At 42.4% G+C, this 26,122-nt stretch overlaps 1 protein-coding gene across 2 annotated transcripts; it reads right to left on the bottom strand.

Annotated features, from left to right (window-relative positions):
• Positions 1-1,965: 1,965 nt before the first annotated feature.
• LOC138798745 (membrane-spanning 4-domains subfamily A member 4A-like) lies at positions 1,966-25,794 on the bottom strand. Of its 2 annotated transcripts, XM_069979314.1 has the most exons (8): positions 25,662-25,709; positions 22,342-22,402; positions 19,352-19,610; positions 14,623-14,745; positions 6,840-6,896; positions 5,971-6,117; positions 3,069-3,191; positions 1,966-2,635 (listed from the first exon to the last, which is right to left on the bottom strand). In XM_069979314.1, the coding sequence occupies exons 2-8, from the start codon at positions 22,389-22,391 to the stop codon at positions 2,546-2,548; spliced, it is 849 nt and encodes a 282-aa protein (XP_069835415.1). In that variant the 5' UTR covers positions 22,392-22,402; positions 25,662-25,709; the 3' UTR covers positions 1,966-2,545. The 2 variants fall into 2 exon arrangements, with proteins under 2 accessions (XP_069835415.1, XP_069835416.1); XM_069979315.1 differs by lacking the exons at positions 19,352-19,610; positions 22,342-22,402 and having other exon boundaries at positions 25,662-25,794.
• Positions 25,795-26,122: the final 328 nt, after the last annotated feature.

Here is a 26,122-nt window from a genome sequence, read left to right as displayed (position 1 = left end):
GCACACATCAGTCAGCCCCTGAAGTCAGGAACGTATATATACATTCCTACTGCACAGGGTATGTGCCACAGGAACGTATATATACGTATTACTGACGGGAAGGGGTTAAGGATGAGCTTTTTTTTATTTGTACTCATGTAGTGACCCGTAATGGGCCTCTAAACCTTTATTGCACCTGAGTAAGGTAACACCCTTGGGTTCACACAAGTGGGATGAAGTATCCACGTCAGTTAGTGTTTTTCCCACTAGGTGTCGCTAGAAGTACTTGTTATCTCCTATGCATGGCTGAAGTGGGCTAAGGGTTAACTGTTTTATGTCATATGCTGTTCTTTAACCACTCACAGGTGCAGGTGTTTTCCCTCATTTCTCTATCCTATCCTCTGTTCTCTCTCTTCACACACACAGCCCCCATCAATCACAGGAAGGTTTAGTTAGACCCCTGTAGGAAGGACTTGGTTCCTGGTGGGAAGAGTTAGTTAGTTGGGGTCTGGAGTGAGTCTGACAGGGACACAACCAAGCAAGCCACATATTCTTCCTGATGAGCAACATAACCATTATGCAGTGCTAAGGAAGTACCAAGGGGAGAGAAGCCACCCATGGATCACCTTGTCCACACCAGAAACCTCTCTAAACGTGAAGGGCAGCTACCTCAGCAGTCACAGGAACTGACCCCAGTGAAACAAAGTTACTCTAAGAAGTCTAGGTATTCCATTGTGCAGTGCAGGACAACTGGGAAGTCTGCTTGGGAGTCTGCTTAGCCCAGATAACTTGGCCTGGGGCTCGTACTAGCCACCTAGGACGGGTAGTCCACAACTAGGGTGCAGAAGGCAGTCAGACTAAAGTCTATACTTGAGTATGAGTGTTCTCTATGTTTCTCTTCTACACGCCTGCTAACTGTTCCAGGCAGAGTACACTTCTACATTGGACAAGGACCCTCAGGCACCGCCTCTCCTCTGTTTTCTCTTCTACAAAACCCTCTCCTTAAAAACACCTTGTCACTACCTTGACTTAAAGCACCTAAGTAACTTGCAAGATCGTACTTTGTATTGCACTGTACTGTGTTCCTGCCAACATACAGATAACATACATACAAGTAAACTGTTCTATATTTGTTCTAAGTACTGGACTCTGGCCTATTCTTTTACACCTGCACCCACACACACGTACACTTGGGTTAATCTCTTTTTTTGTGCTGGTGAGGCGCCAACTGTCTGGGGTGGGTCCTACACCACTGCAGGCTACTGTACAAGTGCCCAAGTTACCCTAGACCCACTCAGCTACCACACCATTGTACCAGCTGACCTGGCAGGGAGGCCACAAACCCCCTGCGTCTCAGTGCACTCGTGCTTGAGAAAAGCTATGTTGTACCACAGAGCCTAAACGTGTTGCCTACAATATACTGTATTTTTTTAAAACTTTTATAAACTTGATATTTTCACTTTGTATTACTGCGCCCTATTGTTCACACTATATAGTGACAGCAGAGAAGTTTACGATATTGTTTATACTCAACCTGCCCTTGGCTCATTGTGAGGGGATTTGTGGCCCAGCTGGTCCTTTTTGTATTGGAACCAATAATATGCAAGTCATGAACAAGAAAAACAGTGTGCAAAACAGTTCATTTCCCACAGGTATATTTTGTATAAGGCAGCTATAAGGCAGGTATACTACACAGTCAAGTCACATTATTACGACCATTTCCCACTTTCCATGTTGTCAGCGCATAGCTCATGATGGATGTTACCTGTCGTGAGTTGGCTGGGTGAACTGTCATGGGTAAAAAGAGCAATGATTCATGTTTTCTGCTTCATTGAGCTCAGTATGTCTTATATTGGTTGAAAAAGCATGACCAAGACTTCCAAGTACTCCTAGTCTTCCAGATTTGTATCCAATTGTGCATCTGTGGGACCTCCTTGACTGTTCGCCCACCTCTAGGAACCTACCCCCCATGAACCCAATCCTGCATCAGTGGCATCCATTGAACTACATTCATCATGGTTCCAGACACCTGTAATAATCTACCAGGTCCTTATTGAGTCACTGCCAGTCTATGTAGCTGCTGTCTATGCCCCACACGGTGGTTACTCTTGATATTTTCTGGTGGTCACAATGATGTGACTATATATATAGGAATTTTGCAATTGTTCAGAGCAAATATAGAACTAGAGGACTTCACTTTGAATGATGGGATTTCTTACAAATTTCCAGATGTAAAATAATATAACAGAGCTACTGTTTGACTATACAACATTTATTAAGTTATTAAACATAATAAAAATTCAATAGGATTCCAGTCCCACCATAAAACTGATCAAAGGTCAATCTGAGGGGTGGATCCTACTTTCAGGAAATGGAATGGGACTAAGGTGGCACTCCAGCAATTCTAACGAAATAGGCCCCATGGGCCCCTTTTTTTTTACCATTCAGCACATGTTCATGTTCCCAGAGATGATGTGTGAGTTATGGTGTTTTACTTATAATTTGGATTTATATGGATGATGTTTAAAGTTACATTGCTCAGTACTGATGGTTCCTATTGGATGCTTTAAGGAGGTGGCGGAGAAGCGGAAGGAGATAAAGCATGGTATGGCGGAGGTTCCAATGAGAAAGCAACTCCATTCTGCAGAACAAAGGCCTGTATTTGAAGAAATATACAATATCAGAACACAATACAACAATGGATACATAATAGGGGTGTCTATCTCCCATTTGAGAAACCAAAACCCTTAGCAATAATCTTACTATTTATTAGTATTTAGCTACAAAGGAACATATGATTTTGGTATAAATGGTGTACCCACGTACATTGTAAATAGAAGCGTTGGACTACAATGTTTACAACAGCACACCTTGTGGTCAGCAGTGGTACTACAACAAGAACTTCAAAAGCTGCCCTTTATGCTGATTGTACAGGATGAGAAAAAAACACGTATTTCTTCCCTTGACAGCGCTTCACCTATCCATTTATGGTTAATATGGTGGTGTAGCTAAATTGAAACAAATAAGGCTAATATGCGATACCATATATAATTGTAGACATGTCTGGCACATTTTTGAAATTCTCTTACCTGAGGAACATTTGTTGTATTTTGGGCCACAGCTCGATAAGCAAAGACCGCAATGGAAATACATATACTGAACGCCAGAAGATTTATCATGATAAGGCCGGAAAAAAGCCTGAGGAATTCAGACTGTAAATAAAATAATGAAGATGCAAGCAAACGAATTCAGAAGGTGGAATTACAATACCTACATTGTACAGCCAAGCCAGTTTTAAGCTATGTTCACACAACGTCAAAAGTATTGAAAAGGCGTCCGATTTTCATATTTAAAATAATGTCCGTTTTGGCCGAGATTTAACTGACTGCAATGGCAATGCATTGAAGTCAATGGGAAGATGGACTTCCAATGCGCACAGTTTATTGAATGACGGATGTTTTTGCCGCGGGCGTCAAAATAATGAACATGATCATTATTTTCGGACGTCTCTTGCAAACAGCGGACTTTTTTTTATTAGTAGTTCACACACAGTTTTTCTTTAAATTCAATGGACTTTTCAGTTAAGCCACACTCAAAAGCCAATTAGTAACCCCAAACTAGTAGAATGTGCAAACACCAGGGGAGGCCAGACAGCTAAAGGACGTCCGTTATTTCACACTCAAAATAACGGACGTCATTTTAAACGGAGCTGAAAAACCGTTGTGTGAACATAGCCTTACATTTCTTTTGAGGTCCAAGAGGCCAATAATTGTAATAATACGTGGCAAATAAATGTATTTCTTTCATTGAAGCCAGTTGGTCCTGTCACCAAGACAGTGCTAATCTATCGCCATTGATCAGATTGATATATATCTTTGTGGTAAAAGATTCAGTATAACTTGCAATTTGTTGATGGAAATCCCTGATTATTTTATGTTAAGGAGTCCAGTGGGCGGTGTCACTTAATGGACTGGACTCTTTAGCATGGAAACAGAGATTTGAGTAAATAAATTACAAGTTCTACTAAGGGTAGTTTCAAACGTAACGGATTTGCAGTGCATCTCACGCTGCAAATTTGCAGTGCGATACGCTGCGGATCCGTGCCCTACGTCCGCGGTGAGGACGTACCTGGGCCTCCGTGTCTGATGAGTACATCAGCTGTGAGCTTCACTATGCAACTAATAAGAAAATAAAGAAATATATGTGATGAAGGCATCGTGAGTATTCTTGTTTCGGATTTCCGGAGCGTGAAGGTTCTTGGTGGATCAATTGCATCCGTATTGGGGTAAGAAACCCTTTAATTCCTTCACACGTATTTTTGTACTGCATATTGGAGATACGGGACCCGTGGAGTCCGGTGGTGTGGAGGCAGCTCGTATTGTTTATCAGTGCGGACGATTTCCATTTGGTGTGGGATCCGTACCCTATACCGTCTATGGCAGACAAACCCGCAGCGGCATGTAAAGGGGTGGCCTGCAGACATTTAACGGGGTGGCCTGCAGACATTCTCACATCGGGATGTACATCCCGCTGGGAGTTTGTCTGCCATAGACGGTATAGGGCACGGATCCGCAGCGGAACGCGCTGCAAATTCGCAGAGTGAGATATGCTGCGGATCCGTTACGCGTGAAACTACCCTAAAGCTTTTCTCATAAAGATATATACCAATGCGCTCAGTTCCTCCTGCTTTATAACAGGATGCCGATAGCTTAGGTAGCATTTTCATGGTGACAGGTTCCCTTTAAGCAGCATTAGAAAAAAACAGTTACTTTTTTGCAAAAACAGGCCCCCCCCAGGTTGTATGTGGTATTACAACTTAGCTCCATTGATTTTACTGGAGATGAGCTACAAAAGCACATCAAAATTGAGGACAGAAGAGGTGCTGTTTTTGGAAGATAGTAGCCATGTTTTCCTAAGCCTGGACAACCCCTTTAAAGACACCAATCAAGAGATGCTGAGAAACACGTTACCTGGAAGGGGGGGGGGGGGGGGGCTATCCATTGCATGCCTCACCTTGCGGTGAAATGCCAGGGATGTTATTTTAAGATTCAAATGACTTAAAAATGCCTAAAATGCATAACATGATGCTGCAAGGTATGGATCCCATGCTGCTTCCAAAAACTAAGATCATGAATGGACAACATGCACTGAAAGGCTAGGTTCACACTATGTAAAAATGATGGCCGTCTTTCATATCAACTGCCTTCAAATAACGTCCTTGATGTTTCAAATTAAATGTTATTTGCACAATGATGGCCATTGTAATTAAAGAAAGACATAATTTTTATACAGTGTAAACAGAGCCAAACGTTGGTTTCACAATGGAATATGAAACATATTAAGGCCGGGTTCACACGCAGTATGACATCGGCCATTCTGAGACCCGGCAGTGTCACAGAACAGCCGGTGTCAGTGAAGTTCATGCCATGCCAGATGAACTTCATTTCTTTAAAATTGGGGTGTGCGCACATTCGTGTGTGCCCGCATCCCAATTACCCATAGCTGACAATGTAAAGTGCGTCCAGAGCCGCACTTTACATTGTCTGCACTGTCAGTGTTGTGCGGCGGCTATTCAATGAATAGTGACCGCACAAAACTGACATGTCAGTTTTCAGTGTGGCCGCTTGGAATCCCGGCCAGAGTGTATATTGTGTGTATACACTCCAGCTGAGATTCCATTGACTTTAATGCAACATATATTTTCTATTAATCACAACCGTTGTTGCAGTTTCCAACAACAGCTGTAATTAATAGAATATTTATGTTCTGTGAACAACAACATTGTTGTGTGAAGCTGAAAAGATCACCTAGGTTGTTAAGGCGAGGTACTAACGTTCTGCAATATTAACTATGTCGGGGGAGAAAGCAATCTTTGGTCTAAATGTTCCTTTCAGCTGGGGCCAAGGATTAGTAAGGTTGTGTCCCTACAGCACCTAGGTCCTCAGATCGCACAGATGCCCTACTCAATTAGGAGGACAAAATGGCACTTACCTGCAAAATCAAGCAGCTTTCATACTCTTCGTAATAACCATCAAAATCATAAGTGCAAGAAATGCTTTGGAAATCTACACAGTGCAGGAGTATTTCAGTCACACTGATAATGGAGACCGCAATGGTAAAGGTAAGGGATCCTCGAACCTATATGGAAAATACCACAGGAAAATAGTTTTATTCAGGATGGAATCTTTTATTAAATTATGATACTGTAATTACTGGCCTGGCTATCTTGGTTTCCAGAATTATTTAGTTTAGCTCTTTTAGTTTGTGTTAGTTTAACAGCTTTAACCTTTTTTATGGTTTGTTTTTTTGAAGAAAGTGTTTCTTAGCGAACGTAGAACCCTGGACAGAATGCTACTTTTATACTATGAAGAATGGTTTAAAGGAAGTATAAAACTAACATTTTTCTTGTTTGGCAAACCCTTCATAAGGTGCCGCCATAGGCAAATGTGACCCTGATCTCACCACTAGGGGGAGACCTGCCCTTAAAGTGCCTAGCGCAGCATGAACTTCAAATACACAGGCCGACAGGTTCTCTTTAACACCATTTCTGACTTTAGCTATGATCACACATTGTCATGAAGGCCATTTTTATTGGGCAGTTGCCGTTTAACGTCAAATAATATTTTATGACAACTGCCGTGATAATGATGGCCGTTATATGTTGTTAAATGACAACCGGATTATAAAACATTCACTTTGACGGTGTGTGAACATAGCCTTACAAGGTTGGAGTTGTGTCCTGTATACAGTCTATGTACAGAACTATGTATGTTTGTGCATGAAATAAACTGATGTAGATTGAAGCACTATGGATATCTTCTCGGTGTGTGAATGATATTAGAAGACATGGAAGTACTCACCAGGCCTATATTTGGTCTTGCTTGAGCAATGATTGACAGAGATCCAGCAATAATAAACTGCAAATGTATAAGAGTAAAGGCTATGATGAACAAGATGAGGCACATTCACAGAGCTGTAATACAGGGATTATTCAGGGCTTGTGATTTTCGAGGTGAAGTTTCCGAAATGCATGCCCTTCCACCATTAGGCTATGTTCACACTACGTAAAAGTACGGCCGTTGTTTCCTCCGGCAACAACGGCCGTACTTTTTGCGGAGTGGAACAATGCCTTATTTTCAATGGGATCCCGGCCGGAGCGTATATACATGGTATACGCTCCAACCGGGATCCCGTGCGGGGCCGCAAATAACTGACATGTCAGTTTTCTGCGGCCGCAATTCAATGAATTGCAGCCGTAGGAAACCCTGTCAGTTCACACAATGAAGCGAGCGGCTTCGGCCGCTTGCTTCATTGTGTGCTATGGGAAGCTTTGATGCGGGCACGCACTGATGCGCCAGCATCAGAGTTCTGCGGCCGGAAAGATCACTACTTAAACACCGGCCGGGATGATCTGGCCAGAGACCCGGCCGGGGCCACGGAGAGGCCAGTTGTTCACGTTGTGTGAACATAGCCATACAGAGAGACCATATTGTAAGCCACATTTCCTCTTACCAGAAGTAGCCACAACGCTCCCAAACATTGATAGCCGCAGTATCTCCCATGAGTTCCATCCACAATGCCCCCATACATACCAGCCATTGTGCCCCAGTACACCCATCAGTACAGATTACAATGCCCAGATTAGTGCCAGACATATTACGACTTGTAGAATTAAATACAGTGTAACCCCAACACTATAGACCACAGTGTATCTTTCCAGTCTAATAACATGGAGGTCACACTCTTCAGTTGATTTAGTTTTTCTTTTTCCTCAGGGATTTTGGTTTTAACTCTAAGGCCTCATCCAAACCTCAATTTTTCTTCTGGGATGTCAGAAAATAGCATCAGTGATGTCCTGGAGAACCCATCCATATGGGTGATGCGATTAGGAGGGTCACTGGCCACTGGGAGGACTCTGCCCAGGGGTTACCAGGCAATGCTGCAGTAGAAACGGAACATCACATGGATGGTGCATCCGTATGTCATCCTTTTAAAAAGGTTTATTCGACCTCTATTGCAGCCTCCATTCCGCAAAAAACGACTGTATAAGTGCAGGTCCTATTTTTTTTAAAACAACATATTACCGGCCAAAAACTAAACCGTTGGTGAATGACCACATTAAAATCAATGTACACAGAAAGTAATATACAGTCTCCAGTAGCTCTTTCTGACTGTTGTATGAAGGGATTTGTTTCATCCATATTAGTTATCGGCTTATTTTCCATTAACCCCTTCCCGTCAGTAACATGTATATATATGTTCCTACTGCACAAACCATGTGCAGTAGGAATGTACATATACGGTCCTAACTGAGGGGCTTACTGATGTGTGCAGGACCGCTGCAGTGAGAGCGGTCTCGCACACATCAGTGGGTCCGGGGCCGAAGGTAATGAGAGGCGGCTGCGATCCCGCTGCTCCTAACTGAGGGGCTTACTGATGTGTGCAGTACCACTGCAGTGAGAGCGGTCCCGCACACATCAGTGTGTCAAGGGCCAAAGGTAATGATCCCACAGCTGCATCTCATTAACCCCTTAAACGCTGCGATCTATAGTGATTGCAGCATTTAAGGTACTCAGTGACAGAACAAGCTTCTGTCACTGAGTGATTGGGACCCCAATTTGCTCTCAGGCAAACTCTATGCACAAATCACCGATAACACTGATCTATGCTATGCTAACTATTAGAAAAACCCTTATAACCCCCCCCCCCAATAAAAGTTTAAAATACCCCCTTGCTCATTATAAAAATAAGATTATTTGAAAAAATTGTAGCGTGCGGAATTGTCCAGTCAATTAAAATATAACATTATACTTCCCAGGTGGTGGGATGGCATTATGGAGGTCTCAGAACCAAATACTGATTTTCCATAGAGTTTTGGTCTCAAGATACAATATTTTCAATATACAATGGTCATCCTGGAACCAATTCATATTGTAACTTGAAGGACCACTGCATTGGGGTGTATAACTAACAATACAGTGTCATGGGGAACAATAGAAAGGTATTGCTTTATAGTACAGAGCTACTGGGAATCCAAGTGCCGCTATGCCGCAGAGTGCAAGGTTTTACATTTGTGTAGCACAGTGACTCCTTATAAAGTAAGAAAAATCCAGAACTTGTTACTTGTGTGAATTGGCACTAATGCATTCTGGGCCAGATACAATAGATTACGGATGCTATGGAGCGGGAAGCTGCGGGATAGCACTGGGAACTCCCTACACAGGGCCGTTTCTAGAAACGGACGGGCCGGGCCCGCCCCTCCCACTCATCGCTTTTTCAAAGTTCAAACCCCCCTCAGGCAGCAGAGCAGACGCTGAATGCCGGACCCCACATGATGTGCCAAGCCAGCGCCCCCCTCCCGACCCCTCTGATCTCTCTAGGCTGCCTGAAGCACACGGCCCTCCCACTCACCGCTCATCCAACCCCCCTTTAGGCAGCAGAGTGGACGCCGGACCCCATGTGATGTGACCAGCCAGCCAGCGTCACCCCCCCTCCCGACCCCTCTGATCTCCCTGGGCCGCCCGAAGCACCCGCTCCACCTCCCCTGCCTTCTCCTCCCCGCTCCTCCTCTCCGGAGCCCAGCACATCGCTCTCTCATAGCCGGGACTGTCCCTATTCAGAGGAGACAGCCCCGGCAAAACTATGTCCTGGGAAGCTCCGCCCCCCGCCAGTGCGAGTGGGGTCACTCATGCAGAGCAGGGAGAGGAGTCCATGGAGGACTAGAGGGACCATAGAGGTGAGGTAAGTATGGCTTTTTTTGTTTTAAATACAGATGGAGGTGGTAGTGGCATGATGATAAAGGGACAAGAGGATGCTGAAGGGGGTACTGGTATGATGATGGAGGGGCAGGAGGAGGATGGAGGGAGTAGTAATATGACGATGGAGGGGTAGGAGGATGAGAGGGGTAGTACTTTAATGATGGAGGGGCAGGAGGATGAAGGGGGTAGTATTATGATGATGGCAGGGCAGGAGGATGATGAAGGGGTAGTCTGATGATGGAGCGGCAGGAGGATGAAGGAGGAAGTAGTATGATTATGGAGGAGCAGGAGGATGATAAGTGGTAGTAATATGATGATGGAGGGGGAAGGAGGATGAAGGGGGAGAAGTATGATGATGGAGGGGCAGGAGGATGAAGGGCATAGTAATGTGATGATGGAGGGGCAGGAGGATGAAGGGGGAAGTAGTATGATTATGGAGGAGCAGGAGGATGAAGGGGTGAGTAGTATAATGATGAAGGGGCTGGAGGATGAAGGGGGAGTAGTATGATGAAGGGGGAGAAGTATGATGATGGAGGGGCAGAAGGATGAAGGGGGAGTAGTATGATGAAGGGGGAGAAGTATGATGATGGAGGGGCAGAAGGATGAAGGGGGTAGTAATATGATGATGGAGGAGCAGTAGGATGAAGGGGGTAGTAGTATGATATGAGGTGCAGATGCATCATATGGGCACAAACTACCAGTATATACAGTCAGTCAGTAGAGTCTTAGCCTGCTCTGAGTGTGTAATATACTGGGGACCTGATACTGGGGTGTGTAATATACTGGGGACCTGATACTGGGGTGTGTAATATACTGGGGACCTGATACTGGGGTGTGTAATATACTGGGGACCTGATACTGGGGTGTGTAATATACTGGGGACCTGATACTGGGGTGTGTAATACACTGAGGACCTGATACTGGGGTGTGTAATATACTGGGGACCTGATACTGGGGTGTGTAATATACTGGGGACCTAATGCTGTGTGTAGTGCACCTTTTGTGGTGTTCTGACTGTAAATTCTAACTGAAAAATTTTGAACCCACACCGGTGATAGGTCAAACCCCACCAAGACCACACCCGTCATCACTGCACCTGCTGGGGAGATTCCTCCAACGGCTGACAGGCTGGAGAGAAGAGAAGTCAGAAGAGATGAAGACCAGCTCCTGGCCTGCAGGATTAGGTGAGTATAATGGTTTTTGTGTGTGTGTGTTGGGGCAATGCAGGGGGACACTATTACTATAAGGAAGGCACAATAGGGGCATTACTATATGGAGGCACACCAGGGGACATTATTACTATATAGAGGTACAGCAGGTGATCCTACATACAGTGGGTAACCCAGATATCTACTGACTTAACTGAACCAAACAGCAGAATTACTACAGTTTGGGAGCCTATAGGAGAGGAAAAGGGGAAGGAAGATGCTGGAAATGTGCGGAGCCTAAGATGTTTGTCTGGCAGGTTCTGAAGAGACGAATTGTAGCTGCAAGAAATTGTCACGGTGGTCTGGGCCGGATGGAGAGGAAAAGGAAAGTGATGCCTCAGATCAAAGAAGACGTCACCTGTGAGTCACTGAATTATATTATTATATTATAATTTTGTATTATTTTGTATTAGTAGAACATTACTTAGTAGTGGTGCAACACTGCTTTATGCCATAATATACACTACTTCTTCCTAATAACCTGAATTCTTATAAAAGCCCCCTCCCTTCCCCAGGGCTGAACTGAGTGTGAGGGGGGGGGGGGGGGCGCTTTTATCAAGATGACCTAGAAACTGCCAAAATGACCTAGAAACTGCCCTGTCCCTACACAGCTGTGTGGTTGTGTCTTTACAGTAGCGGGAAGATTTGTATAGATTTGGAGCTCCCAGCGTCGTAATGATACATGACCCCAGGAGGTCCCAGTGCCGGCCCACAGTTTCACGCTCCATAGCATGTGGCCTTAAGATTGTTCCTGGGTTGCTGTTAATATATCAGTTCTTTTAAAATTTCTTATAGGAAACCAGGGGCGTAGCTAATGTCTCCTGGGCCCTGGTGCGAGAGGCCAACTTGGGCCCCCCCCCCCTCCTTTCACGACCAAGTGATGCTATTGTTGTGTGTGTGTGTGTATATATATATATATATATATATATATATATATATATATATATATATATATACACACACAGTGGTGCCTTGGATTATGAGCATAATTCGTTCCAGGACCGTGCTTGTAATCCAAATCCACTCTTAAACCAAAGCAAATTTTCCTATAAGAAATCATGTAAATGCAGACAATTGGTTCCACACCCCAAATATATTTATTATTCTGTACTGTACAGTAATGGAGAGGATGGGAAACACAAGGGCTGATAGAGACTGCAGGGAGCATGAAGGAATGAGCAGGGCAGATGTGGGCACATACATGCAGCACTCTCTGTCCGGGGAGAGAAGTGTTACAGCTATGGAGAGATTACCCCCCCCCACACAGTCCTGTCCCCTGATGTAAGCCCCAGCCTGAAGGGGATCTGCTATGATTTGGAAGGTGTTTAGAGTACAGTGCTGTAGACCCCGCTATGCAGGCCATGCCCCTTCTCCACTCGCGCTCCCACCCAATACAGGAAGTTCTTAAACCAAAGCAATGTTCTTAAACCAAGTCACAATTTTGAAAAACTGTGAGCTCTTAAACCAAAACGCTCTTAAACGAAGTTACTCTTAAACCAAGGTACCACTGTATGTATATATATATATATATATATATATATATATATATATTATATATATATATATATATATATACACACACACACACACACCAAGACAGATATTACCTATTACCGCCATACTGTTACCAACCAAATCCTGTATACTGAGACCAATATTACCAGTAATACCAGTATATAGGGAGGAAACATTACCGCCACACCCCAACCACTACCATCACCACCATATTGTTACTGACCAAATCCAGTATACTAAATCACCTCATCCAGTCATATAGAGGTGGCCCCAGCTCTACACAGGCTCTATACACCATATACATTACTGTGCAGTTATATCAGGTGACTCACAGGGGGACGTCTTTTCTGATCGGAGTTCTTTCCTTTTCATCATCTTTTCCATCCGTCCTGGGCCGTTATGAGAACTTCTCCAAGCCACGAATCCACAGAATCTGCCAGACAGACATATTAGGCTCCACACTCTGACACCATCTCCATCTCTCTACACACTGCACATCTGTACTGTCCCCTTTACACCCTCATTTAGTGGGTAGCCCTGACTCTATGTGACCTCCTAATAATATATGCCCCCCTCTGTGTATTCCCTCTCCCCCTATGTTGCCCCCCCAAATAGATGGCCCCCTCTACCCCCTCCCTTATAGATGGCCCCCTCTACCCCCTCCCTTATAGATGGCCCCCTCTACCCCCTCCCTTATAGATGGCCTCCTCTCTCCTCACCCCCCCTTATGGATGGTCCCCTCTCCCCCCACCCTCCCTTATAGATGGCCCCCTCTCCCCCCCTTCCTTATAGATGGTCCCCTTCCCCCCCCTCCCTTATAGATGGTCCCCTTCCCCCCCCCTCCCTTATAGATGGTCCCCTTCCCCCCCCCTCCCTTATAGATGGTCCCCTTCCCCCCCCCTCCCTTATAGATGGTCCCCTTCCCCCCCCTCCCTTATAGATGGTCCCCTTCCCCCCCCCTCCCTTATAGATGGTCCCCTTCCCCCCCCCTCCCTTATAGATGGTCCCCTTCCCCCCCTCCCTTATAGATGGTCCCCTTTCCCCCCCTTTATAGATGGTCCCCTTCCTCCCTCCCTTATAGATGGTCCCCTTCCCCCCCCCCACCCTCATAGATGGCCCCCCTCTTTCCCCCCACCCTCATAGATGGCCCCTCTTTCCCCCCACCCTCATAGATGGCTCCTCTTTCCCCCCACCCTCATAGATGGCTCCTCTTTCCCCCCACCCTCATAGATGGCCCCCTCCTTCCCACCTTCATAGATGGCCCCCTCCTTCCCCCCACCCTCATAGATGGCCCCCTCCTTCCCCCCACCCTCATAGATGGCCCCCCTCTTTCCCCCCATCCTCATAAATGGCCCCCTCTTCCCCCCACCCTCATAGATTCCCCCCTCCTTCCCCCCCACCTTCCCCCCCACCCTCATAAATGCCCCCCTCCTTCCCCCCCACCCTCATAGATGGCCCCCTCTTTCCCCCCACCCTCATAGATGGCCCCCTCTTTCCCCCCACCCTCATAGATGGCCCCCTCCTTTCCCCCCACCCTCATAGATGGCCCCCTCCTTTCCCCCCACCCTCATAGATGCCCCCTCCTTTCCCCCCACCCTCATAGATGGCCCCCTCCTTTCCCCCCACCCTCATAGATGGCCCCCTCCTTTCCCCCCACCCTCATAGATGCCCCCCTCCTTTCCCCCCACCCTCATAGATGGCCCCCTCCTTTCCCCCCACCCTCATAGATGGCCCCCTCCTTTCCCCCCACCCTCATAGATGCCCCCCTCCTTTCCCCCCACCCTCATAGATGGCCCCCTCCTTTCCCCCCACCCGTACAGGCTGATAAAAAAAACAAAACTTAACTCACCTGACATCGCACTCCCACGTTGATCCTCACTCCTCCTGGTCTGTCCCCGGCTGCTGTGCGGCTGCCGGGGGTGTCGCGTCTTATCCCCCCAGACTCTTGTGACCGCAAGCAAAACAATGCTTGCGGTCACAAGAGTGATTGATCGGGGGGCCCCGCCCCTTGTGGCGGGCCCGGTCGCGGCGGCGACCCCCGCGACCACGGTGGCTACGCCACTGTAGGAAACTTAGTTCAATAGAAATTCCACCAACCATGGGCTTGTTCCTAAACAAAACCAAAAGATCTAGAACATTTCTGGAAAGAAAGGAATACTTACAAACACTGCTCCCCAGAGTGGAAATAAACTACGAAAGGCAAGAAGGTCCAAACTACTGTCATGTATCAGCAGCGCAAAAAGTCCTATTCCAAACTGTGCGTTGGCAGCAAATATCAGTACAATCTAATAAAAAAAAATGTAAAAGTTAGTTGGAGTGATACAACAGTTTTAATCCTAAGATTGAATTAATTAAAATTGTAAAATGAAAAATAACTGATATAGGCTATGTTCACACTAAGTAAAAAAAAAAAAAGAGAAAAGGCGTCCGTTTTTTTCTTTTTAAAATGACGTCCGTTATTACCGCATTTGATTGACCTCAATGGAATGCATTGAAGCCAATAGAATGGCGGCCGTCCAATGCTTGTTTGGGGGGATGTTAAAATGATGATCATGACAATTATTTTCAGACGTCTTTTGTAAACTATGGACGTTATTTTTTAGCTGTGCACGCACAGTTTTTCTTTTTTCACCTTCCTTTCACTGTCTTCACGATTAAAAAGGTAGTTAGCAAAAAAAAAAAAAAAAAAAAATTCTTTCAAATCAACCGGTGCCAGAAAGTGCCAGAGATTTGTAATTTAAATCTCAAGTCTTCCAATACTTATCAGCTGCTGTATGTCCTGCAGGAATTGGTATTTGTTCCAGTTTTTATTAATTTTTAAAGCATCAAAAATCACAAAAATAAAATTTTCATAAAATTTTCTATTTAGTCATACATAGCAGCATAAAAAGTTCAACTTACAAAGCATCAAACTATTCTGAAAGTCCGAAGGGTTAACAAGAAAAGAAGAGTATTAACAGGCAGGTAACAACATAAGAATACTATGTTACTTTATAAGCAGGTGAAAATATTTAGGATATGACTAATATTTAGAATATGGACTATGGGGGAGATTTATCAAAATGGTGTAAAGTATTTTTTTTAATTATTTTTTATTTTTATTTATTTATTTAGTTATTTATTTATTTTGCTAATGGGCAATCCTAATAAAATATGTAATCAAGCGCCTTTGTTATTGCATTCTTGCCGGCATAAATTAGAGGCTGTCGGAAATATTTCGTGTAATCTCATTGGTGTGTAATATTAATGCAGTCTACTGCTCTGGTCAGTTCCTGACATGGACAGAGGTGGCAGCAGAGAACACTGTGTAAGGCTGAAAAGAATATATCACATCCTGCAGGACATACAGCAGCTGATAAGTACTGGAAGACTTGGAGATTTTTTTTTTTTTAAACAGAAGTAAACTACAAATTACAAACTACTTAAATTCAATGGATTTATCAATTAAAGACACACCCAAAGGGCATTCAGTCCACCTGAACTAGAATAATGTAGTAATAGTCATTGTAATGACGGTCGGACAAAACTCAAAGTGACCAAATAGTAAAGGTATAGGAATGTTAAATGTTATATGAACATAGCCATGTAATGAATATATTATACTAAATGTAACATAGGGTTATAGGGACATGTTACAAATTAAACTGTATTTCAAAAATATTGCTATATAATGCAATAATAGAGGCATGTACTTACTAATACTACCACCTATAATGAAATCCCTCCAGTTACTATCTATCTATCTATCTATCTATCTATCTATCTATCTATCTATCTATCTATCTATCTCCTATCTATCTCCTATCTATCTATCTATCTATCTATCTATCTATCTATCTATCTATTATCTATCTATCTATCTATCTCTCATACCTCCCAACTTTGGCTGAGAGGAAAGAGGGACATGGACACGCCCCTAACCCCACTGAAAGACACACCCCTAAACCCCAAGACACGCCCCTAAATCAGTAATAAACTCGATGTTTTGGTGAGTCGATCGCCATTTTCAAAAATGGTGATTGGTGATGGTGATTGACTCGCTGAAACGTCACGTTTGTGTTTTCTGTGCTGCACTATTTGTTAATGCTTTGCACGTTGATGGAATAAACACTTCTTTTGCAACATAGAAGTTGGAGTGCCATGAAGTATCCGTATGGTATAGACATCTATCTCTGGTCAAGATTTAATTCGCTGGCACCAACATCATGGCTTGTGCTGCTGACATTTGTTATCTATCTATCTATCTATCTATCTATCTATCTATCTATCCATCTCCTATCTATCTATCTATCTATCTATCTATCTCCTATCTATCTATCTATCTATCTATCTATCTATCTATCTATCTCCTATCTATCTATCTATCTATCTATCTATCTATCTATCTATCTATCTCCTATCTATCTATCTATCTATCTATCTCCTATCTATCTATCTCCTATCTATCTATCTATCTATCTATCTATCTATCTATCTATCTATCCATCTCCTATCTATCTATCTATCTATCTCCTATCTATCTATCTATCTATCTATCTATCTCCTATCTATCTATCTCCTATCTATCTATCTATCTATCTATCTATCTATCTATCTATCTCCTATCTATCTATCTATCTATCTATCTACCTATCTATCTATCTCCTATCTATCTATTTATCTATCATCTATCTCCTAGATAGATAGATAGATAGATAGATAGGAGATAGATAGATAGGAGATGGATAGATAGATAGATAGATAGATAGGAGATGGATAGATAGATAGATAGAAAGATAGATAGATAGGAGAGAGATAGGAGAGAGATAGATAGGAGATAGATAGATAGATAGGAGATAGATAGATAGATAGGTAGGAGATAGAAAGGAGATAGATAGGAGATAGATAGGAGGTAGATAGGAGATGGATAGATAGATAGATAGATAAATAGATAGATAGATAGGAGATAGATAGATAGGAGATATATAGATAGATAGATAGATAGATAGGAGATAGATAGATAGATAGATAGATAGATAGATAGATAGATAGATAGGAGATAGATAGATAGATAGGAGATAGATAGATAGATAGGAGATAGATAGATAGGAGATAGATAGATAGATAGATAGGTAGGAGATAGAAAGGAGATAGATAGATAGATAGATAGATAGATAGGAGATAGATAGATAGATAGATAGATAGATAGATAGATAGATAGATAGATAGAAAGAAAGGAGATAGATAGATAGATAGATAGATAGATAGATAGAAAGGAGATAGATAGGAGATAGATAGGATAGAGAGAGAGAGAGATAGGAGCAGCAGGTTCAGGGGAACAAGCCCAGGGTCACTGAGAGCAGGGGAAGGAGGGGGGATAAGCACCATGTACAGCTGAGGGACACCTGACAGAACCCCCAGACACCCCCTCCCCAGAGCACTCACCACTGCTCTTCTCTCCCTGGTGATGCAGGTCATGTGTTCTGCCCCCTTCCCGGACCCCGGCAGCCTCCTCCTCCGGCACCAGCTCTCACTGCCAGGTATTGATACTGTATAGGGGGCGCACCACAGAGCTGTGATAATCCGGCCCTGGCAGGAGCTATGGGGGAGAGAGCGGCCTCTTGTGGCCGGAGGCAGAATGACACCTTCGGCCACAAGAGTCTTTGCAGAGCAGGAAGCTTATATCTCCTGCTCTGCCAGTGTAAGTGAGGTGCGGGGGGCGGCGGGACACATGGGGGCTGTACCGGGACGGAGGGACATGACCCCAAAATCGGGACTGTCCCTCCGGATCCGGGACAGTTGGGAGGTATGCTATCTATCTATCTATCTATCTATCTATCTATCTATCTATAGGACACTGTATTACACACACTATAACACCTAAACCGGCTGCATACTCATATGACACAAACAGGATTGTATTTAACAACTGGTTTATATGCTGTTAGCACACGGGAACACGTAAGGTGGCTGTTTAGAACTGTGTATAGTCGCTATATATCAGTACCAATATACTGTACCGGTATCAGTATACTGTATACAACTGGTATAGTGTTAGATGTTAGATGGCTGTTTTTTTTTTACTATTTCTAAAGAGGACGTTGGGTTTTATAGGCTACTGCTCTGCCTAACTACTAGAAGTATTCCCTACACTAACACTGTCCCTCCTTCAGCATCTCTATCTGCATCTGAGAAGAGCATCAGGTGACCGGGGCCTATATGAACCCAGGTCACCTGATGTGGCCGGCCAATCACTGCTATTACATTAGCCATAACAGGATGCGCCAGGCCTTTCCATGCTAATTAGAGGCACCAAATACTTGCACTTTGACCCGAGTACCCCTTGGTATTGAGCAGTGATGAGCAGCCCGGTGCTGGATTGAGCACTATGCTGGATAGAGCATGCTCGGTTAACACTAGCATACAGCATCAGCAGTGTAGATTGGGCCAAGTTAGATGTCATTGCATTAGGTGTATTTCCCTATCCCCTGGGTAGACTAGTGTGACATTCTGGCCGCCTCTAGTTCTTATGATAGTTCCCTTTTCATTTCTGTTTACTTTCCCATTAATGTTAACATCTCATATGTGTAAAGTTTCCTTATACAACAAAAACATTTTGGGGGACATTTATGAAGACCGGGATAGTCATACAAGTCTTAAATTAGCCCCCCCCCTCCATTACCCTGCCGCACGCTCTTAGTAAAACTGGTCTGACCTGCACCTGCCATATGGTGTAAATCATGGTAAATCTGGCATGGGAGGAGGCCACGCCCCCTCCTTGCCACACCCCCTATCACGCCTGCCCATCAGGCGAGCAGGGGATACGGCTGGCACAAACAAGGGTGGCAGGGTTTGTAAATGTCCCCCTTTATCTTTAAACCAGATGAACATATACATATAACATATAGTTACCCCTAAAGCCATTGGTTTTGCCCTCAGGAAAGTTTGGTGAAAAAGTGGTGTTATTGCCATTTGAGGCACGATAGGTCTAGGGTAAGAGGCATTGGTCAGAATGGGTGTTGCATTCATTGGGTTAATGTTACATGGTTGACTATTAGATACAAGAGCTGTCCGTGGTGCACTGATAGTATTCTGTGTTGGGGGAACATAAAGAATATTTGATCCCCAGACACTTGGTATGATGTTAACTTCAGGTAACGTCTGAGAAGATACAAAAACCTATATTAGGGTCTCTGACCAATAATTAGCAAATAGGGTTCACTCTATATATCCAAAACCAAAGAAAAACCCTAAGTAAACGCAAATCACATGTCAAAATTAGTTTAACAAAATATCAATCCTTTATTAATGTATAAATCCCAAACCTATCCCATAAAAACAACATATACACATAAGACACTTAAAAGACATGGTGCAGGGGACCATAAAAATCTATAGCATATTGCAATACACCAGCAAAAAAAGGGGAGAACAGAACTAAGATAGTTTACATAAATAATGGGATTTCAGATGGCTTGAATCAAGTATTAAAAGTGCTATGTGCAACCAATATACATCCAACCAGGTACTGAATATAGCAAAAGGAACACATTTGTACATCACATGGCTAACATTGCCATCCCTGGAATAGTAAGACCTCAGACCAGTGCCAAACAAATTGAATCCCAATCCCCTTATGATGCGGCCCCTGCACCTCACCCTCCAACGCGTTTCGTTGACCTTTCTCAAGGAGTGGTGAGATGTGCAGAGGTAGGCACACTTATATATCCAGTGCTGTCATTAGACGGCCTATAATAGGCCGTGATTATAATTACCTGGCGCTCCGACGCCATGCCGCCCCCCTCCGCCAAGACCACGCCTGCCACGAGGCCGCATCACCGAGGACGCATAACGTGCGCCGTCAGCGGTGCGAGCGTCGGACCGGAAGTCGTCACAACGGGGGGAGCGCATGCGCACCGGAGCGCTCAATCACGGCGGCCATGTTGGAAAAGGGAGACAGCTCCTGAATTTCCCATAACCTGTCCCTGTGGATAATTAAACCATATACTGCATATAGAAATGAAGCAATCTCCACTCAAGAAATACTAATACCGAATCTAATAATAAACGATACCCATTAAATTAATACTATGTGAAAGTAATATGACCGAAAATGTTTTGTATAGGCAAAAAATGTGAAACATGATTATATCAATAAAAATAATTATGTGTGTACATACTCGAGACCAAGTGAATAATTAAGACACTAAAATAAAAAACCATGATTAAAGTGATGTGTACAATTAGTGTGAATAAAGGCTAATTAAATTTGATGAATTAAATACTGATGTAAGTGCATGAAAATAAATATGAAAAATATAAAAAAAAAAAAAATAATAAAAAATCCAATAAATAAATGAATAAATGAAAAAATGAAAAAAATAAAATAAAATAAAAAATAAAAAATGAAAATAATAATAATGGAAATAATAATAATGAAAATAATAATAATGATGATAATAAATACAAATAAATAAGTAAATAAGAATAAAAAATAAATAAATAATAAATAAATAAAAAATAAAATATAAAAAATAAAAAATAAAAAATAATAATTATAATAAAATAATAATTATTCTTTATTATAATTATTATTTTTTATTTTTTATATTTTATTTTTTATTTATTTATTATTTATTTATTTTTTATTCTTATTTACTTATTTATTTGCATTTATTATCATCATTATTATTATTTTCATTATTATTATTTCCATTATTATTATTTTCATTTTTTATTTTCATTTTTTCATTTATTCATTTATTTATTGGATTTTTTATTATTATTATTATTTTTTTTTTATTTTATATTTTTCATATTTATTTTCATGCACTTACATCAGTATTTAATTCATCAAATTTAATTAGCCTTTATTCACACTAATTGTACACATCACTTTAATCATGGTTTTTTATTTTAGTGTCTTAATTATTCACTTGGTCTCGAGTATGTACACACATAATTATTTTTATTGATATAATCACATTTTTTGCCTATACAAAACATTTTCGGTCATATTACTTTCACATAGTATTAATTTAATGGGTATCGTTTATTATTAGATTCGGTATTAGTATTTCTTGAGTGGAGATTGCTTCATTTCTATATGCAGTATATGGTTTAATTATCCACAGGGACAGGTTATGGGAAATTCAGGAGCTGTCTCCCTTTTCCAACATGGCCGCCGTGATTGAGCGCTCCGGTGCGCATGCGCTCCCCCCGTTGTGACGACTTCCGGTACGACGCTCGCACCGCTGATGGCGCACGTTATGCGTCCTCGGTGATGCGGCCTCGTGGCAGGCGTGGTCTTGGCGGAGGGGGGCGGCATGGCGTCGGAGCGCCAGGTAATTATAATCACGGCCTATTATAGGCCGTCTAATGACAGCACTGGATATATAAGTGTGCCTACCTCTGCACATCTCACCACTCCTTGAGAAAGGTCAACGAAACGCGTTGGAGGGTGAGGTGCAGGGGCCGCATCATAAGGGGATTGGGATTCAATTTGTTTGGCACTGGTCTGAGGTCTTACTATTCCAGGGATGGCAATGTTAGCCATGTGATGTACAAATGTGTTCCTTTTGCTATACTCAGTACCTGGTTGGATGTATATTGGTTGCACATAGCACTTTTAATACTTGATTCAAGCCATCTGAAATCCCATTATTTATGTAAACTATCTTAGTTCTGTTCTCCCCTTTTTTTGCTGGTGTATTGCAATATGCTATAGATTTTTATGGTCCCCTGCACCGTGTCTTTTAAGTGTCTTATGTGTATATGTTGTTTTTATGGGATAGGTTTGGGATTTATACATTAATAAAGGATTGATATTTTGTTAAACTAATTTTGACATGTGATTTGCGTTTACTTAGGGTTTTTCTTTGGTTTTGAACGTCTGAGAAGATGCTGGCATGCTATTCTTCATGTTTCCATCATTCACTTGTAAGGACGTCATAACAATGCACGCTGTAAGATAATAATACGTGGATTAACCATTTCAGGAGGCGAAAAACAATATAAACAAATCGGATAGACCCCTTGTGGGACCCTTGTTGGCAATTCTGTCAGATTTGATGGCAAGACTAACACTTAAAACAGCGAAAATAATGTTGAAATCTTGACAGCTCCAATAAAAGTCAATGAGGTCCATCAGGCACTGTTGCTACTACTCATAATACCAATTAAGACCCAAAAACTAGAGATGACTGAATTTACAGTAATAACGAATTAAAGTGCTTCATTATCTCTGCTATCCACTCATCAGCCGCCACCTGCCTTTTATCTGACTGCCGCTCCTCCCCAGGTGTTGGAGAAAAGCTGGATTCAGTCCTGGGAAACTGGGAGAAGTTTCCCAGGACTGGATCCAGCTTTTCCCAGTCAGTCGGTTAAATGGCAGCAGTCTGATGAACGAATTGCAGAGATAACAAAGAGCTTTGCTTTACTATTACTGTAATTCGCTCATCTCTACCAAAACCAATTTATGGCAATTTAGAAATTTTACTAAAAAATGTCTAACCTCTTTAAGGTGTCATTCATGACGCAAGAAAACAGATATCTCAGCCTAAACAGACATAGGATAACTCCATTACCGTTGAAAAATAAATTGGGATGGTGGACTTCATGTCTCAGACTAAGCCAAGAAATAGTCTTTTAGGTGGTGCTCGTAGTAAGAAAAAATTCCCATAGCATTATATAAGTTCATTCTCTGCACTCACCATTTCATGCTTCAAAAGCATTTTTATTGTAGAAAAAAATTCATCTAAGTTATACAACGGCTATAGGACTTTTCGGCATCAAGCCCTCCTCTTCCGCTGCCTGCACATTTCCTCCTCAGAGATGTCCTGGAAGAGCTTTATTTGCCTTATTCTGAACACATACTTTTCATATTTTCAGAAGAAGATACCATGATTAAGAACCAGTTGGTTCGAAACGCGTCAGTGATTTTATGAATTTGTTACAATAAAATACATGTATTTTAAAAGAGCTGAAGGACTTTGGTCTTTTCTCTTGTGAACACCCCCGTATCCAGGAGCTGTGCCTTCGTGCTCAACATTTACTATATGAGAAGTACCTGTATATTGGCTGGGCGTTGACCACACCATATGATCAACCCTTGTACCTTATACTTCAGTTATAATTCTTATTAGGTAATTACAACATGGAATTACCCAGATATCTCAATCCTAGGGTTAAAAAGATATCAGATTGTATCTTTTTTTTATAATCTATGCGCATAGTCCACAATTATGAAATCACATGGCAAATGAATGCAGCAGCCCAGAAGGATGTCAGGAGGTCAGGGGTGTAGCTAGGATTCATAGGGCCCCATACAAAATCCCCACAAAATCTGAACGATAATCGTTCGGTTGAAATGCAGTTAACGATTATCGACCGAACGAGAAATCGTTGATCGCTTTATAAGACCTGGACCTATTTTTATCGTTGCTCATTCGCAAAACGTTCACAAATCATTCGAATTGAATAAGACGTTGTTCGGTCGTTCGCAATAGCGAAGAAATAGAGAAGAAAAAACGATCGCAAATACGATCATAAGTAACGATTATCGTTCCATGGAAATGAGTGAACGTTTTCAGGTCTTTCGCAATAGCGGTCGTTTGAGATCGTTAATGATTATGCAAACGATAATCGTCCGGTGGAATAGGGCCCTTACCCCCCTAAATGATGTCACATCTCCAACCAGCTGCTCAAGCCTACTTTACTACCCCCATGCCATATACACAGATACATATATCTTTATTGGGACATATAGGAATATTGAGGTATCATTACAGAATGCTGCATTGTGCTGAATTATGCTACAGGGAATAAATACTGCAGGTGCTGTAATCTCACTGTCTGTAGTGAATTGAGATGTTCTGCAACAGCTTTAGCTAAGCAAGGCCTCCGTGCCATGGACTCCGCTTGAAGTTCCACCTGTCCTGTTGATTTATTAGGATGTCTTACGTGCTCTCCCCCATCCACCCAAAGAATTGACATGTTCCCACACTGTTTTTTCTTGTCCGTTTATTATTTTTTTAAATTATGTCATCATTTCGCTGTTTGGGTGCCCATCTGCAATGACGGCTTTTGGTACATTATTCTAGTTCAGGTGGACTTATTGGCCTGGGTGTGTCTTTAATTAAAAAGTCTATTGAGTTTAATAGTAAAGACAGTGAAAGGACGGTGAAAAAAGAAGAACTGCGTGTGAACAGCTAAGAAATAACGTCCACTGTTTGCAAAAGACGTCCACGAATAATTGTCACGATCATTATTTTAACGCTTACACACACATACTTCCTGTCTGCATTGGACGTCCGTCATTCCATTTACTTCAAAGCGTTCTATTGAGGTCAATTAATGCTGTAATAGCGGACGTCTTTTTAAAAAGAAAAAGCAGATGCTATTCTCTTTTTTTACTTAAAGGGGTTGTCCAGCGAAAAAAAATTCTTTCAAATCAACTGGTGTCAGAAAGTTATGTAGATTTGAAATTTACTTCTATTAAAAAATGTCAAGTCTTCCCATTGTTATCAGCTGCTGTATGTCCTGCAGGAAATGTTTTATTTTCAGTCTGACACAGTGCTCTTTGCTGATATCTCTGGCCGAGACAGGAACTGTCCAGAGCAGGAGAGGTTTTCTATGGGGATTTGCTGCTGCTCTGGACAGTTCCTGTCTCGGCCAGAGATGTCAGCAGAGAGCTTTGTGTCAGACTGAAAATAAAACTTTTCATGCAGAACATACAGCAGCTGATAAGTTTGGGAAGACTTGAGATTTTTTAATAGAAGTATATTACAAATCTATATAACTTTCTGACACCAGCTGATTTGAAAGAAAAAGATTTTCGCTGGATAACCCCTTAAGTGTGAACATAACCTAAAAGCGCGGGTTTAGAAAGTTTCTGCTTCCAAAGCCTAACTATAACAAGGAGAAGCTCTTCCATGCCCAACTTCGCTCCAACAGCACCATTGTTGTCCTTGGACAAGATCCCCACTACAGACCATACCGTGGTGGATCTGCTGCCCTACCTAGTAGAACCCTGCTCACTACAGGAGAGAACTCCCTCACCATCCAAAGGTCCTCCCAATCCTTCCCCCAGCACCTCCTAACAAGCAGTTATCGCTCCTCCGCTATACTCTATATCCTAGTGGTATGTTACTTGAGAAGGCAATAAAACAGTAGTTCATTTTTATCAAAAGTAAAGTAAAAATAGAAAGTAGCATTTACTTACGCAGACCGGCTCCTTCACACTGTGTGTGTTAGTTCTGTTCCAGTCTGATGATATAAATGACACCTTTAGCCCTATGATGTCATTTCTTCTTATCAAGCTACATAGACCTGGGCTGGAATCATAAGGTATCATTTGATAGCGCCACAAACTTAACAATGAAAATCACATGGCATCTGGCAGCCTTGAAACATAGGGAAACTAAGTTACATTCAGTGCTATAAGACAAGATATAGGGGGACATTTACGCAATTGTCACAAAAAAGTCGCAGATAAATTCACCTGGTACTGTCCAGACGTAGTCCTGCACCTGACTGTGCGACTTTTTAAAAAGTCGCAAATGATAAATTAGGTGCAAAACCCGGATTATGCAAATTTTTGGGTTAATACTCAGAACGGGCAGATCTAAGAAAAAAAATTGCATCTAAAAAATGTGCCTGGTTCATAAATAGAACTTAAACCCA

Source organism: Dendropsophus ebraccatus, chromosome 8 (assembly GCF_027789765.1).
Source record: "Dendropsophus ebraccatus isolate aDenEbr1 chromosome 8, aDenEbr1.pat, whole genome shotgun sequence".
Classification (NCBI taxonomy): Eukaryota; Metazoa; Chordata; class Amphibia; order Anura; family Hylidae; genus Dendropsophus; species Dendropsophus ebraccatus.
Note: the sequence above shows the minus strand (reverse complement) of the source record. Positions and strands in the feature narration are given on the sequence as shown.

What these genes read in the sequence shown, in the direction of transcription:
- LOC138798745 (XM_069979314.1), bottom strand. Translation starts at nt 22,391, where the DNA reads ATGACGTCCTTACAAGTGAATGATGGAAACATGAAGAATAGCATGCCA. An exon ending in CACTCTGGGGAGCAGTGTTT is followed by an intron (nt 6,897 to 14,622) that starts GTAAGTATTCCT and finishes ATACATTTGCAG; the next exon opens with TTTATTATTGCTGGATCTCT. An exon ending in AAAGCTGCTTGATTTTGCAG is followed by an intron (nt 3,192 to 5,970) that starts GTAAGTGCCATT and finishes TTTTATTTACAG; the next exon opens with TCTGAATTCCTCAGGCTTTT.